The 17,035-nt window shown below is 42.2% G+C and overlaps 1 protein-coding gene across 2 annotated transcripts in view; it reads right to left on the minus strand.

Annotated features, from left to right (window-relative positions):
* Positions 1–5,278: 5,278 nt before the first annotated feature.
* Positions 5,279–17,035, minus strand: part of LOC130194992 (transcription factor Sox-6-like) — a 116,685-nt gene continuing 104,928 nt past the window's right edge. For both annotated transcript variants that reach the window (XM_056416219.1, XM_056416217.1), the window contains 4 exons: positions 12,493–12,601; positions 11,166–11,336; positions 8,826–9,039; positions 5,279–7,891 (listed from right to left, as the gene is read on the minus strand). In XM_056416219.1, the coding sequence (XP_056272194.1) occupies positions 7,522–7,891; positions 8,826–9,039; positions 11,166–11,336; positions 12,493–12,601 (864 nt within the window). In that variant the 3' untranslated portion in view covers positions 5,279–7,521. The remainder of the gene's footprint in view (positions 7,892–8,825; positions 9,040–11,165; positions 11,337–12,492; positions 12,602–17,035) is intronic.

The following is a 17,035-nucleotide window of genomic DNA, read 5'->3' on the forward strand; positions in this document are numbered from 1 at the left end:
CCAGAACGCGCATATATATATATATACAGGACTGTCTCAGAAAATTAGAATATTGTGATAAAGTTCTTTATTTTCTGTAATGCAATTAAAAAAACAAAAATGTCATGCATTCTGGATTCATTACAAATCAACTGAAATATTGCAAGCCTTTTATTCTTTTAATATTTAATATTTTTTAATTGCATTACAGAAAATAAAGAACTTTATCACAATATTCTAATTTTCTGAGACAGTCCTGTATATATATACATACAAAAGATGCGTAAACATACATTTCAGCAGAATCATCATATATATATAAATTTATATAAATATATATACTGTATATACTGTATATATATATAGAATCATCATATATATATATACATATATACAGTATGTATAATATATTTATATTGTATATATATACAATATATGATATTTCAGTAGAATTATCATATATATATATACAAAAAAGATCCGTAAACGTATATTTCAGTAGAATTATCATATATATATATATATATATACTGTATATATATAATATATATATACATACAATATATATATCCTAAAAAAGATCCGTAAACGTATATTTCACTAGAATCATCATATATATATACTGTATATATATATGTAATGCAATCACGAATGATCGAGTCATTTATCTTAATTAAATGAATTTTCTTTTTGACAGAAGTCGGACTTCTTAAATGTTTCTGTATTATCGGTTCATCTCTCTCACAGCGGTGTGCAGTGGCTCCAACATACAACATACAACATACAATGTACAAACCAAGAAGAAAGAAAAGCAGCTCAAACGGTGTTTTTACGCTTCGAGCTCACATAAAAGTGAAAAACAATATCAAGAGACAGACATGAGCCGTGTAATGAAAAGGTTCCACACAAATGTAAGTTGTGATCTGAGGCTACGCGGTAGTTTAAGATGAAAAGCTCCTTCTTCTTCTTCTTCTTCTGAAGATACCTCCAAGCGATCAAAGGTGATTCTAATGTGGTTAATGTGGCCGATTCCACGTTTCTTTTCCACGCAGTGAAGGTTACGTGTACCGGAGCCCCGAGCCGGTGTCTCTGGGTCATGTTCACCGGCAACGCGTCGCTAAGATGTTTGGACGTCTAGAGTACGGTCCTCATTAGTTCGTCATTATAACCTTTTCATAATCTGGATTGTCATGTTCGGTAAAAAATCAAGCATCACAATCAAAATATCCAGAACCCTGACCTAAATGTCCAGAACCATTAGCTAAATGTCAAGAACCGTTAGCTAAATGTCCAGAACCATTAGCTAGATGTCCAGGACTGTTAGCTAAATGTCCAGAACCGTTAGTTAAATGTCCAGAGCCGTTAGCTAAATGTCCAGAACCGTTAGCCAAATGTCCAGAACCGTTAGCTAAATGTCCAGAACCATTAGTTAAATGTCCAGAACCGTTAGCTAAATGTCTAGAACCGTTAGCTAAATGTCCAGGACCGTTAGCTAAGTGCTTTTGAGTTGCCCAAAACCAAATCAATAAAAACCTTCACTGAGAAAATTTCTCTTATATTACAACATACATCTACTTTTCTTCAATTTCTTTAAGAAAAGGGGGTCACGTGTCATTCAAGTCACATAAAATGATGCGGCGGGCCGGATTTGGCCCGCGAGCCTTGAGTTTGACACCTGTGCTCTAACCCGAGGACTCGGACAATAAAACACGAAAACAAACACGCATCAGAGCGTGAAATAATGTCGGATACGTCAGCGAGTCATCGGCATGCTTCTCACAAAGGAGGATTGTGATTGTAAAACCAGCAGAAAGGATTCCGGTGGGCGAAATGGGTTTTGGTGGGTGGGGGGGGGGGGGGGCAACAATGACGTTCTTTACCTCTTCACGGTCACACACACACACACACACACACACACACACACACACACACACAGTTCCACTCATCAAGGCTGCGGCCGTGTGTCTTTGAGTCAAACAATCCGTCTGCTTTCAAAAGTGCATTTATTTTTTTCTCCCGTTAAACATATAATATTTAATTAGCGGACTAATGCACTTAAAAAGACTCAAGGACTCCGCCTCAAAGCAGGGAAACATTGGCCTTTTGTCCGTTTCGCCCATCCGAAAAGAGCTGTAGATTTTTTTTCTTCTTCTTCTTCTTTTCACTTCTAATTGCATTAAAGAAAAGAAAAAAGAAGTCTGGAGAAACGGGAACACAAACGCAGCTCCAGCTCCTCCTTTCAGAGCGCTCTCTGATTTCCTTTTATTCGGATTTCGCATTTAGATTTTTGAGTTATTGTTGAAGGCCGCTGACTCCTTGGAGTTCTGATAACTCCCCCCCCCCCTCCCCTCCCGATTTACAATTGTTACCCATTATAATTTGCTTAAAACGGTCATACGTTGTATTCAAGGGAAGGTTTTACATTAAAGTAAATTATATTAATATACAGGGTCGCATATTGAAAAAAAAAGTTTTGTATTTATATATAAAACAACTGGGAACACATGCTTTTATCTTATATATTCTCTAATTGAAGTTCATATTTTTCATATTCTATGATTGATGCTTTTAGAAATATAAAGTGTATTAATTTGTTCTTTTTGTGTGTATTTGTAGCCAGAGATGGCAAAGTTGCCTTTTTTTTTAGACATTCATGGTCCCCAGATGATGAAAGCACCAAATAAAACGTAATTAAATGAAACGCAGACTTCTAAGCGACGTTTCACCTGAAGGGTCGAGAAACACGGAAGAGAGAGAGCGTCAATTATGACTCTTATGAATCAAAAGCGTCATTAGATCTGAGAGGAAGACGAGACCCCTCAGTGGGGTTTAATGAGCGCCTTCATGGTCATGGGGGGGGGGGGGGGGGGGTCCTCCTCTGTGTTAACAATTTAATAATTGTAATAATTCTCTTGATCTCGGTTGAGGCTTCATGAGTGAGGAGGGAACAGAGGGAGGATCTGTGTGTGTGTGTGTGTGTGTGTCTGTTCATCTTCATCTAAGTATGCTATAAAAGGTAATAGAACAGAATTATTTCTAATATACGTTGAACATTTTTTCCTCCGACAGTCGGAGTTTATTATGTTGTTAAAAAGTATTCAACGGGTTTATGTAGAGCATTTAAAGAAAAGTCCAGAAAAAGCCCAAATACAACATTTAAAAAGAAGTTATAGAAAATGTAAAAGTACAAAAAGTCAGAATATAATGTCAAAAAATGTGATGAAAGAAAAGTAAAATTATAGTTTAAAAGATCAATTTAAAAAAAGTGATGGTAGTTTTTTGTGTGCAATTGCTAAAAAGAAATAAGTCTTAAAAAAAGTTCTAGTGAGGTAAAAAAGAGTAAGTACACTTTAGTGAGATGTTTTGTTGTGTCGACACTATATTAGTATTTTATACGTGGTCATAAAAACTAAATCAGTTGTCTTTGAGGGATTTGACCCCTTGGACCTCATTGGGACTCATGAATGAAACATGTCCATAAATCGTGTTTTTGTCACTCGTTTAAGCCCCGCCCACTTCTGATATTTAAATAATCTACAAATGTGACTCTGGTTAAGTTTGTAAAAATATTTTACATTTAGCTACAAGCCTTAACAAACTGAACGGGACACAGCAGATTACACCTGTTTCCTCCCTGGATAAACAAAGTCTGGACATTAATTCATATAAATATATATATATACATATAAAGATATATATATATATGTATACATATAAAGTATATATATATACATATATATATACATGTAAAGATATATATATACAGGACTGTCTCAGAAAATTAGAATATTGTGATAAAGTTCTTTATTTTCTGTAATGCAATTTAAAAAACCAAAATGTCATGCATTCTGGATTCATTACAAATCAACTGAAATATTGCAAGCCTTTTATTCTTTTAATATTGCTGATTATGGCTTACAGCTTAAGAAAACTCTAAAATCCTATCTCATAAAATTTTAATATTTCCTCAGACCAAGTATAAAAAAAGATTTATAACAGCTGAGTGTTTGTCAAGGCTCAGGAAACCCTTGCAGGTGTTTCGAGTTAATTAGACAAGTCAAGTGATTTGTTTAATATCTACTAGTATACTTTTTCATGATATTCTAATATTTAGAGATAGGATATTTGAGTTTTCTTAAGCTGTAAGCCATAATCAGCAATAAATCAGAATAAAAGGCTTGCAATATTTCAGTTGATTTGTAATGAATCCAGAATGCATGACATTTGTTTTTTTAATTGCATTACAGAAAATAAAGAACTTCATCACAATATTCTAATTTTCTGAGACAGTCCTGTATTATAAAGATATATATATATATATATATATATATATACATATACATATATACATATAAAGATATATATATATACATATATACATATAAAGATATATATATATACATATAAAGATATATATATACATATATACATATAAATACATATATATGAAGTTATGATAAGTATGACCTGTAATGAACTACAAGTGAAAGCTCCTCGACACTCACACAGCAACAATCTGTCACACACACACACACACACACTCACACAGCAACAATCTGTCACACACACACACACACACACTCACACAGCAACAATCTGTCACACACACACACACACACTCACACAGCAACAATCTGTCACGTTCAACGTTCATCCTGAAGAGAGGAAATGTGAATTATGACGACTTATTTTAACAAGATTATCTTGGCAACGGCACAAACACCCCTCCCAGCACACACACACACACACAAAAGTGCACACAAAGGAGTGTGTGACACACACTCGCCTTGCAGGGTGACGCTGCAGTTGATTTGGGAATTACAATTAGATTTATGATGTGGCTGTGTATGGCTGAGCGCTCGCTCTCTCTCTCTCTCTCTTTCTTTCACTCCTTCACTCCTTCTCTCTATCTCTCTCGCTTTCACTCCTTCTCTCTCTCTCTCTCTCTCGCGAGCACCGGTGGCGCCGCGGCGTGTACACACACACACACACACACACACACACACACACACACACACACACACACACACACACACACACACACACACACACACACACACACACACACACACACACACACACACACACACACAGTGGAACAATGGGCCACATTTGACTAACGGGCCACCAGAATATGAAGCCCGGGTGGAACAGCTCGACTTTTGGAAAACAGAAGGTCTGGTGTTTGTATATTATGGGATGTCTGGACAGTCAGAGCGTGGAACCACGAAGCGGTGAGCGGTGAGCCGTCCATCGGTCCACCGGAGTCGGAGGAGCAATGAGGAAGCGACACGTGAAGGAGAATCTCAACTCTTTGTATTTGTTTATTATTTTATTTTTTTGATTGTCTTTCTCACCAAGTTGTACTGACACGGTTTTTTTTTAGAGCCAAAGCTGGCTAATAAATACAATGAAATGTTAAAACGCACAATTGAAATTTTCAAAACACAATACTCATCCACAGAAATGCACACGCGCCCCGGGGGGGACCACGCGTGCGCGCGGCGTTTTTTTTATTATTACCGCGCGGGTCGCGACCGCTAAACGAGCGCAACTTTTTTTTCTCGTTTTTTTTTTCTCGAAAGAGGTCGGAGGCCGCGTGACCCCTTCAGGCGCCGCGGGAGCAACGGGTGAAACGCTTCTAGAGAAATGGAGATTTGCTTTGTGTGACTTCTAATTCATCAGGTTGGAAATCAAAACAGCAACTTCACATTAGTCAATACACAAAAAAAATTTGAAACATAGAATTTATATCCAGTGCTTAGTGCATGAGGCTTTTTTTTTTTTTACTTCGATATGCAAGCAAAAAAAACAAAAAACAATGTTCAGTCCCAGCTTGTGAAGCTTAAAACACTGTGAAACGTGGAGCCAGGAAGACATGTGGAGAAAGAAAATTACAAAATAAAAGCACCCCGAGGTCATACAAGTGTTGAGCATGTTGTGTGGTGAAAAGAGACAACAAAATAAAACGGGACATTTGAGTCAAATAGAGAGAAAAATTTAAAAAAGAAAAGCCTTCACGCCCAGCGAGGTTTTCCCCTCCATTCTTCCTCCTAATAATTTACTCGTCTTCAAAATATACAGGCGATTCTAGAAAACAGCGTACCCTTATTTTGAAATAGCGGAACCTCTTAAAACCCCATTTTGTTTTGAAACTATATAAATTCTTTCTTTTTTCTTTAAAAACACACGTTTGGTTCTTCCGCCCCGCCCGATGCCGAGAAGACGTTTACAAATGTCGTCGACGGGCTGATAAAAATAGTAATTTATATAATATTCGTACACTTTTGTACCGATTCAAAAAAACACGATTTAAAAAAATACAGTGACGGGGGGGGGGGGGGGCTTTTTACTTCTTCTACAGTCGGGTAATAAAGATAAAGAGTGCCTTGATGTGACATCTCGGCCAGATTAATAGGGACGACGCCAAAATGTTACGACACGGTGCTCTTAAGTGTTTGGCCTCAAGGAACTCTGGGTAATGTAGTTCATGAAAGCATCGATGCGGTGGAGGTGGAATTGGAAGAAAAAAACAGACTCTTCTAACTACACCTAGAAGCTGAGGTATGTGTGTGTGCGTGCATGTGTGTGTGTGTGTGTGTGTGTGTGTGTGTGTGAACAGAAAGAAAACAGCTGATTGCGTAAGACTTTTTTGCAGCATTGGAAGTTAAGACTACGACATCCCGAGCGAATGTGAATGTAGGTTTGGCACATTTGAAGTCCATCTGTACTTACATACTTATAATAATAATAATAATGATAATGTGATATACGGGATTGTGCTCCCTTTATTTCATCGACAGTCCTACCACTCTTTCTGTATGAAAACAAACAAACAAACAAACACATTCACAAGCTGGCACGTCATACCTGAGCTGGGATATAAAAAAAGAAAACAGTCGTGTAATGTGAGCGGCCAGAGGAACAAGATGGCGGCGCACTGTAAGAAACTCAAAGAAAAGTAAGACGTTAAGATTATGATAGCTAGGTTTGATATTATTATTTTTTTTTCAAATTTCAAGTTCCTCTGACAGTCCAGAGTTTGTAGAGGCAGCGACCCGCCACAATAAAAGTCAACCGAAAAACAACAATGAGGAAACGAAAAAAAACACAACCCAAAAAAATAAGAAAAGTAAATACATCATGATAAAAACTCACTCCTGAAACATTTAAGACCAAGTAGCCGTTGAAGCCCAGTTCCTGATGTTGGAACCACGCGGTCACGTGACCGTCCTCTCGTCCTCTCATTGGCTCCCGTGGGGATTGTCGTCGTGGAGGAAGCCGCGAAGGTCGTCGTCTGAATGTCTGCCGCACCGAGACGCCGTCCAGGAACCTCCCGGGGGGGGGGGGGGGGGGGGATCCCGGCCGCTCGCCGCTCGGCGCCATGCGTCCTGAATAGTTTGCCTCGAGCTCTCTTTAATGAACTGTGTTTTTTTTTAAAAGTGTCTCTGAGTATAACAGGAGCTTTCTTTTTTCTTTTTGTCTTCCTCCTCCTCCTCCTCTTCATCTCCTTCTCTTCTTCTTTTCTTTTCTTGCGCCCGCTCAGTTGGCGCTGACGGCCTCCCGCGTCTCGCGGTCGCTGCTATAGTCCGACTTGGGCTTGTCCTCAAAGTCCTCGTACATGTCCGTGTCCCCGTCTCCGTTGGCGACGGGGACGCCCGGCAGGTCCAGGGCTCTGCCCCCCCCGATGACCCCGCCGATGACCCCGCCGATGACCCCCCCGATGACGCCGCCGCCGGGCTCGGACTTCATCCCGTACGTGCTCTGGATGACGGGGATGGCGGGTTCGGGGCTCGCCGAGTTGCTGGAGCAGTCCGAGGTCAGGTGCGGGGACGTGGTGACCGTCGCCATGGTGATGGCGCCCGGGTAAACTCCGACGGGGCTGCTGCCGAGAGGCATCGGGGGCTGAGGCCTGAGGAGAGAGCCGACGGGTATCATGAGTAACGGCGCAATACCTCTCTCCACCTCACGGCGGCGCCAGAGGAAACGTCGGGGTCACGAATCGGTACAAAATGTTATCGCGATGCACCCGGTGATTCGTAAACATGTCGTCTGAGCCCAACTCTTTAAACAACGACGGAAAAAACTAAAAAAGATAACTTAAAAAAAAAAAAAAACTTCAACGTGACGACGTGTCAAAAAAACCCGTTAGCCGTAATTGAAAGAGACGGCGCGTCGACGCGGCCACGCGCAGGAAATGTGGTATTCTGGCCCGTGATGTCCCCTCCCCCTCCCCCCTCCTCTCAAACATCTGCTTATATTTCATATTCCGACTCCGCCGCCCGCAAAGCGCCCGCTGTCCTGATTTAATAAATGACGAGCTATTAAAAATACATAAAATAAAAAAAGAGAAGTCGCTCCTCTTCAAAGCTTGCGGCCTCGTGGTAAATCCGTCTCTGAGCACGCCGACGGCTTTAAACACGACCGTGGGCTGGTTCCCATTAAGACAATGCCACTGGTACCCCCCCCACACACACACACACACACACACACACACACCACCACCGGGAGGCCTTTCATGAAGCGTCTATAAACCCCACAGCGGATGTCGTGTAAAATATTCCTTCTGATGTTTATGCTGCGACACATCCGGTAGGAACAAAACCTGATATATAACAAAGTTATATAAAAATAAAGAAAATATAAAAATTTAATTCTTGACTTTGGCTAATTAGTTTTGCTTTAACTCTTTAACTCCCGCATTCAGGCGACACGCTTACCGACCGAAACCCGAGAGGTCACGGGGTCAACCGTCGATTAGTCACAGAGACACACAGCTCGTCAAACAACCCCTCACAATGACTTCTTAATGAACCCCCCCCCCCCCGATGGTTCTGCCGACTCACCCCACGAAGAACTGCCTCATCTCCTGGCGCCGTGAGCGCATCATCTGCTTGTACTCCCCGATGCGCAGCTTCTTGCCGTCGATGATGCACGTCCTCTTGGGCCGCGGCTTGTACTTGTAGTTGGGATACTTCTCCAGGTGGATCTTGCTCAGGTGCGCCTGCTCCTCGTAGTACGGCTGCTTCTCCTGGTTCGTCATGCCCTTCCAGCGAGAGCCTGGAGAAGAAGAAGAAGAAGAAGAAGAAGAAGAAGAAGAAGCTTTTAGTTTCTCTGGATTTTTGTAATTTTTTTTTAGAGGCTCCGATTTAAAACTGGTACAAAATGCTGCAGCGACAGTACCGACAACAACGAGAAGCAGTGAACGCATCACTCCAGTGATGCATCCTATAGGATTTATTTTAAAGTTATTTGTATTTATTTTATATCATCTGTCGACACTATCAAATGCTTCATCAAACATATATATATATATATATATATATTCTTCAAATTCTTAATTTCTAAAAGAGATATATACATATTTATATATATATATCTTTCCTAAAATATATATATATACATATTTTTTTCTCTTTCCTAAAAAATAATATATATATATATCTTTCCTAAAAAAATATATATATATATACATATATATATATGTATATATAAATATATTTCCGAAAAGAAAGATATAATATATATATATATATGTTGTTCTTAGTTTGTACTCTAGGTTGAAATGCACTTATTGTAAGTCGCTTTGGATAAAAGCGTCTGCTAAATGACATGTAATGTAATGTAATGTAATATTGAGAGAGAGAGAGATCTTTTAGGCAATTAACTTTACAAAGTGTCAAAAATGCATAATTTTAGGGAGTTATCTTATATTTTAGGACGTGACATAAATTCTTCACTATTTCAATGACGCTGGTTTGTGCAACACACTTCACCTGCACATCCATCACACTAAAGAGAGGCGGAGCCTCGGTTCAACCATAACAACCTGTGTGTGTGTGTATGTGTGTGTGTGTGTGTGTGTGTGTCATGGGGCCTTTGACCCCGGAGTGGATGACACTCCAGAAGAGTGATCCATGGCGTCCTCCTGGTTTCTCCCCGGTGAGCCGACCTGACTGTACACACACGCTCCTCTTGTTTATTAACGTTGATCACAAACCGGTCTGTACTGTTGTTGTCCCCCCCCCCCCCCCGCACACACACACCCCAGTCCAGCTGTGTTATTATGTTGTGCACGTGCGTTGTACACAGTTGTGTACTGTTGGATTCCAACTCCAGTTATTTTAATATGTAATTTGAAGCAATTAAAATGGAGATTTGTTTTCTCGGAAAAGGAAGCCAATTAGTTGTGACATGTTATTTTTTTCTATTTTGTATATTTACTGTGAAATATAAACTTTGGTGCATGAGAACATTCAAATGGCACAGATGGTGCTCAAATATACCCAAATGCACATTTTAGAGACCTCGCCTAAATTCTCTTTACTATAAACTCTCTAACTTTGTTCTGCTTCACTTATTCAAAATCAAACTTCACAGAGAGACTGTCCACATGTTATCCTATTATCTCTGTTAGTTTAAATCTTTTCTGTGCATCCATCTAAAAGATATTCATCCTCAAAGTACTTTTCTTTCTAGGCAAACGTGAAACTTCTATTTTTGCTGCGTTTCATCTTTATTTATTTTTTAACCAGTAACTTATATACTAATATCTACACATATGAACAAAAGCTCACATCTATTTTGTATATTTACTGTGAATTATATGATTTGGTTCATAAGGACATTTCAAATGGCACACATGGAGCTCAAATGCACATTTGAGAAACCTCGCCTAAATTCTCCTTACTATAAACTCTCTAACTTTGTTCTGCTTCACTTATTCAAAGTCAAACTTCACAGAGAGACTGTCCACATGTTGTGATATAATCTTTGTTAGTTTGAACCTTTTCTGTGAATCCATCCAAAAGATATTCATCCTCAAAGTACTTTTATTTCAAGGCGAACCTGAAAATTCTATTTTTGCTGTGTTTCATCTTTATTTACTCTTAACCAGTAACATATAAACAAATATCTACACATCTGAACAGAAGCTCACATGTGTTGCCTTTACTATAACACCAACTCTATTCAAATAGCCTTAGTGGTTGCAGAGATACACCCTTTTTAGTTTGGGTATGTCATTTCGAGCAGAAATCTGAGATAAAGCCAAATGTGTTTTCTAATCCGATCACTCAAATTGATTACATTTTGTTTTTGTTGCTACTATTTCTCCCACTTTCTAATCCTCAATCAATTCGACATGTGACAAACTGAGACAGTTCCACGTGAATCCAGCCGCTCACCGAGGATCTTGCTGATGTTGGAGTTGTGCATGTCGGGGAACGTCTGCAGGATCTTCCTCCGCTCGTCTTTGGCCCAGACCATGAAGGCGTTCATGGGCCTCTTGATGTGCGGCTCGGCGTTGCTCCTGCCGCGCGCCTCCCTGAACACCCGCGCCTCCGTGATGCTGCTCCCTGCAAAGGAAACCACGCCGCGGTCACTTCCTGTTTGCTTCCTAAAGCCCTGCATCCTAAAGCCCTCCATCCTTAAGCCCTCAAGAGAGGATGTATAACATGAGTTTAACAAAAAGTGTGACAGGGGGGTCTTCGCTGGGATGCCGTCCACATGCTCACACACACACACACACACACACACACACACACACACGCGTGATGGTATCTCAGGGGCCCGACGCCACGGTGTTTAGTGCTCCCATTCTAAACTAAACCACAACGAGCGGCTGTAAACACTGGTGCTTTATGGGTAACAGGTGGGAGGAGAGCAGATAAACAGACTGAAGAACTGAAGAAGAACAAGAACAAGAAGAAAAATAAGGAGAAGAAGAAGAAGGAGGAGGAGAAGAAGAGCAAGGCAAGAAAGGAAGAAGAGGAAGAAGGAGAAGAAGTACAATAACAATGAAGAAGAACACAAAGAATAAGAAGGAGAAGAAGAATAAAGAAGAAGAATGAAGAAGAACAGGAAGAAGAAGAAGAAGAAGGAGGAGGAGAAGAAGAAGAGGAAGCAGATGATGAAGATGGAGAAGAAGAAGAAAAGAGGAAGAAGAATGAAGAGGAAGACTCAGAGAAAGGGAAGAAGAAGAAGAAGAGAAAAAAGGAGGAGAAGAAGAAAAAAGAAGAACAAAAAGAAGAGGAGGAGCATTCAGTCCTCTTTTCGTGCACTTTGTGAGGAAAAATAACCAAATTGTGGAAGAGCGTAACGTGTTGACGTTGAACGCATCGTGGTGTGTTTAGCTGTCCAGGGTCTCCTCCTCCTCCTCCTCCTCCTCCTCCTCCTCCTCCTCCGCCGAGGAGAAGGACACAATAAATATTTGCGTTCCCTGAATGCCTCCACGCTCTGGCTTTCCGGAAGACGCTTTTTTCCCCTTCTTTATTGAGGAACGGCAGAGGCCGGAGGGGGCGGGGCCTCTTCTCTGTGGGGCCCCGCAGAGTTACAGGTCACTGGTATCAATTGAACCCGAACAGGATGCGACCGCTCCTCAGCTCCTCCCTTTGATGTTCCTCCTGGCCCTCCACGCTCTGCTGCTCTCTGACCTTTTTTTCCTGATGATGAGCTTCCAGAGAGGAAGAGGAGAGGAAGAAGGGAAGAAGAGGAGGCGGCGGCGGCGCTCACCGTCCAGATCTTCGGGTCTCGTCAGGTCGATGACTCGATGGACCATCTTCCCGGCGTCCTCCCCGAGCTTCCCCAGGTGCTGACTCAGCGTCTCATAGTGCAGCCGCTCCTGGAATAAGAAACACACGTGATGGTTATGTTCTGCGGAATAAAAGAATAAAAGAACAAAGGAATAAAAGAAGCTGCCGCTGCAGCCGGGCCGCCCCGCGAGGAGCTCCGGACTCCTCTGCGGTTCTCTAACCGGCTCACCGGGGATGACAATAAATCACATGAGTCCAGCGCGGTTTTAAATATCGACGCAGCTTCGTAACTTTTTATTTGACGGTCACGCTGGTCAGCTCGGTCGTGGCCCCTTCAGGGACCGTGGTAATCACCAGCGTCTTCGCCCCGGGCCTCTGATCCCCGCCTCCGCCACTCCAAATAACTCCTCCGAGCCGCCTCGCCTCGAGGGGCCGACCGAGCTAAAATGACTCCGCCGCGCTCCCAAAACTGCGGTGGAAAAAAAAATACATCGAACCCTCCGCACAGCTACCGCACATCTACACTCCTCCTCTCCTTCTCTCCTCCTCTCTCATCCCTTCCCTCCCTCTCCTTTTTTTTCTGGTGACAGAGGCATTTTGTTTGACGCAAGGAATGGTTGCCGGGTGAAGTCATGCCGCGGTCGCCGCTGGCAGAGTCGGTGGAACTTAAGGGGGCCGGCGCGTATGTGTACATATATATATATATATTTATGTGTGTGTGTGTGTGTTTATAGATGAGGAGTCGACGCGGGCCAATGTCAGCACTACAGCAGGGCTGTAATCAGGCCCACCACAGAACATGTGCCCGGGCAGTGCCGGCCCACCGCAGGAAGCAACCGCCTAACAAAAGGCCTCGAGAGAAGAGAGGGAGAAAGAAAGTGGAAAACGAGACCCGAGAGAAGAGAGAAGGCTTCTTTCTTTCTTTATTTAGAAGCTACGTTAAGATGCGAAGGAGGGCGAACGCGGACATTAATCCCGGTGACGTCGCTCGGTAATTTTTTTTCGTGCTCCGGAGTTTGGAGAAAGTTTTATTCGTGGCTCCTGAAGACTCGGTAATTTTTTTTCGTGCTCCGGAGTTTGGAGAAAGTTTTATTCGTGGCTCCTGAAGACTCGGTAATTTTTTTTCGTGCTCCGGAGTTTGGAGAAAGTTTTATTCGTGGCTCCTGAAGACTCGGTAATTTTTTTTCGTGCTCTGGAGTTTGGAGAAAGTTTTATTCGTGGCTCCTGAAGAGACGAGAGAGGTTAGAGAGACAAAGAGACGGGAAAGTGATGCAGAGTCCAGTCAGTGGGTCTGGAAAAATGGCCGACGGATCTCGGATGCAGATTAACGGCACGAGTCGGGGTCAGAACGAGCAAATGCGAAGAGGTTCGGCCCGTGGGTTTGATGCCCGATCCCCTTTCGGAGCGCCGTTACCGACGTTAATTCCCGTCGATTTCATCGGGCTGCTCCGGGGTGAATTTTCAGTCGAGGCCTTCGAGGTTTCCGTCGTTGAGGGCGGCGGCTGCGAAGAGTCGGGACGCGCTTTTGTTTCCAGGATGGACCGCGTTTTCCCGTTTTCCTCGAACGTCTCTTCAGACGGTCGGAAAACCCGCCTGCGCTCGACACGACGGCGTCCTCGTTTGACAAAGCGGACGAGTCAAGGACAGAGTTAATTAAAAAACACACACAGAAGCGGCGGGGTCACGAGGTCAAATTTAAAAAAAATTGTCTTCCTTAAATACATCACGTGGATTCAACACGCCGAGCGTCGTAAAGGGACGTTTCCAGACGCATCGCCCCGCAGCGGCCGACCACCCCTGTTTTTATGACTTCTTTTTAATCCGCACCACACCGAGCTCATTACCACTGCTTACTGTGGTAATGTGTAACAACCCCCCCCCCCCCCCTCTCTGGCGTTCCCGCTCTCTTCCTATTTTCTTCCATCTTTCCTTCTTCAGATTTCGCCGTGTGCCCGATAGAGCTGTCCGCCACCCCTCCCTCATCCCTCCTCCCCCCCTTCTCCTTTTCACCATTCCTCCTATTCATAGCCCTGAACACCACCAGCCCTCCTCCACCCCCCATCCAGAGGCTCCAACCCCCCCCCCCAAAAAAGAAGAAGCAGACACTCGACGGTCAAGTTGCAGGTGCCAGTCGCTCCGCTTTGTAGTGAACATTATCATAATGAATATCATTCAGGCTTCATGTGAGGCAGCATTACGGGGTCCTTTAATCAGGACCTGGAGCCGGTTTAACAGGCAAAGACCAGAACTCAGCGGCACAGCCAATATAAACTCCTCTACAAGCGTTTCCTCCCTTCTCGTTTCCTCCCTCCTTGTCCCTCCAGAGGTACAGAAACTAATCTTCTCCATTACTTCTGTCCACGGAGAATTTTAGTATTGAGGGATATTTTCTTTAATTTCCTCCCAAACATTTCTATGAATTTCTTTTTCTTTACTTTTTGGAAGCGTAGAGACAGAGAATGTCCTTATCACTCAGGATGTGTCATTTTAATAAAACCGGCTGTGGAGTCCAGGGTCCAGTTTTAAATTATTTTGGCATTTTTTAAATAAAAAGTTTGTTTTAATTCAATTTAGATAAGTTCACGCTCAATTCATTAGTTTATTAATCCAGTTATCTTAGCACTTTCCGCACAGTGACTGACAGGCGGCGTCCAAAGTGAGAAAACAGATCTCGGAGAAAACAGTTTGTGTTCCTGCCGACGTGGCCGCGCCGGTTTACCTGCCGTCCCCCTCCGCCTGGACGGAAACAGGAAAAGTAGTCCCTCGTGTTCCGACTCCATATTCTGAGTGAACAATCTACCGGAGACACGAGGCTGACGTCGGTGCTTATATCATAAAACATGTCAGCCGACATGAAGGAAAAAAAACGTCTTTTTAAGTGGCTCTAGGGAGTGTTTGGTGGACACACACACACACACACGGCGGCTATATTCAGTGAGCTTTTGGCAGCCGCGGGCCAGCTGGAAGCAACGTAAGCGTAAGGTGATACTCAACAATGCCCCTAACTGGCCAGGCCTCCCGTCTGTACACCGGCTATAATGACATTAACATGGCTCGGGCCAACGCAGAGCCAGGACACACACACACACACACACACAAAAGGATCACTTTCAGCTCCGAGGGAAATGTCTATGTCGTCTGTGCTTGTAATGAAAGCCGGGGGACAAAAATACCCGAAACAGAAAGCTAAAAAGAAAAAACACAAACATACACACACACACACACACACACACACACACACGTCATTCAACTCAATAAATAGCTCCACATTCAATATACCACCGAGGTGCCGTTAACAGCAGTTGTCTCATTCCCTCCAAAAGACGCCGAATATGCAAGTACAATGTCATAAAAAATTTATTTAAAAAATAATAATAATAAAAATGAGAGGGCCTGGCTGGAGCTTTTTTTTTTTTTTTTTCAGAGTCTCGGAGGGTTTTTGCGTAACACGTTTTATTTGACGAGCAGAAGAAGAAGAAGAAGAAGAAGAAGAAGAAGAAGAAGAAGAAGAAGAAGAAAAAAATAAAAACGCGGCGCACACAAATCCAAGGTAAAGAGAGAAGGAGGCGGAGCGGCTGAGTCACCCGCTCAGCATCCAGCAAGTTCCATCCATGAATTGTTTAAGACAGAGCGAAGCCTTTGAGTGCTTCAGAGGGAACACACACACACACACACACACACACACACACACACACACACACACACACCTTCCCCGTCCAGAAACAAAATGATGTATTTAAGGCTAAAGAGAAAGAGAGTCTTTGAGCGTCTGTTGTTAGGTAACGAATAACAAACCGACAACACGCCGTCGTCCCGCCACCGGAAACAATTTACTTTGAGACTTTTCCAAATAAGCGTTTTATTAGCTATAAACCAAATTACTGCTCCGGGTTGTTTTTGTTCTCATAATGTGGGAAAAGCAGCTTGAAGAGCTTCAACCTGGACGTGTGATCACTGGAACTCTAATGAAGTCTGAATACAGTCATCAGCAGGAGAGGATGTCGCTTAATATATACAGGACTGTCTCAGAAAATTAGAATATTGTGATAAAGTTCTTTATTTTCTGTAATGCAATTAAAAAAACAAAAATGTCATGCATTCTGGATTCATTACAAATCAACTGAAATATTGCAAGCCTTTTATTCCTTTAATATTGCTGATTATGGCTTACAGCTTAAGAAAACTCAAATATCCTATTTATAAATATTAGAATATCATGAAAAAGTATACTAGTAGGGTATTAAACAAATCACTTGAATCATCTAATTAACTCGAAACACCTGGAAACACATTTTCAAATGTTTGATTTTGTTTTGCTGTTATAAATCTTTTTTTTAACTTGGTCTGAGGAAATATTCAAATTTTATGAGATAGGATTTTAGAGTTTTCTTAAGCTGTAAGCCATAATCAGCAATATTAAAAGAATAAAAGGCTTGCAATATTTCAGTTGATTTGTAATGAATCCAGAATGCATGACATTTTTGTTTTTTTAATTGCATTACAGAAAATAAAGAACTTTATCA

This window comes from Pseudoliparis swirei, chromosome 6 (genome assembly GCF_029220125.1).
Source record: "Pseudoliparis swirei isolate HS2019 ecotype Mariana Trench chromosome 6, NWPU_hadal_v1, whole genome shotgun sequence".
Taxonomy (NCBI): Eukaryota; Metazoa; Chordata; class Actinopteri; order Perciformes; family Liparidae; genus Pseudoliparis; species Pseudoliparis swirei.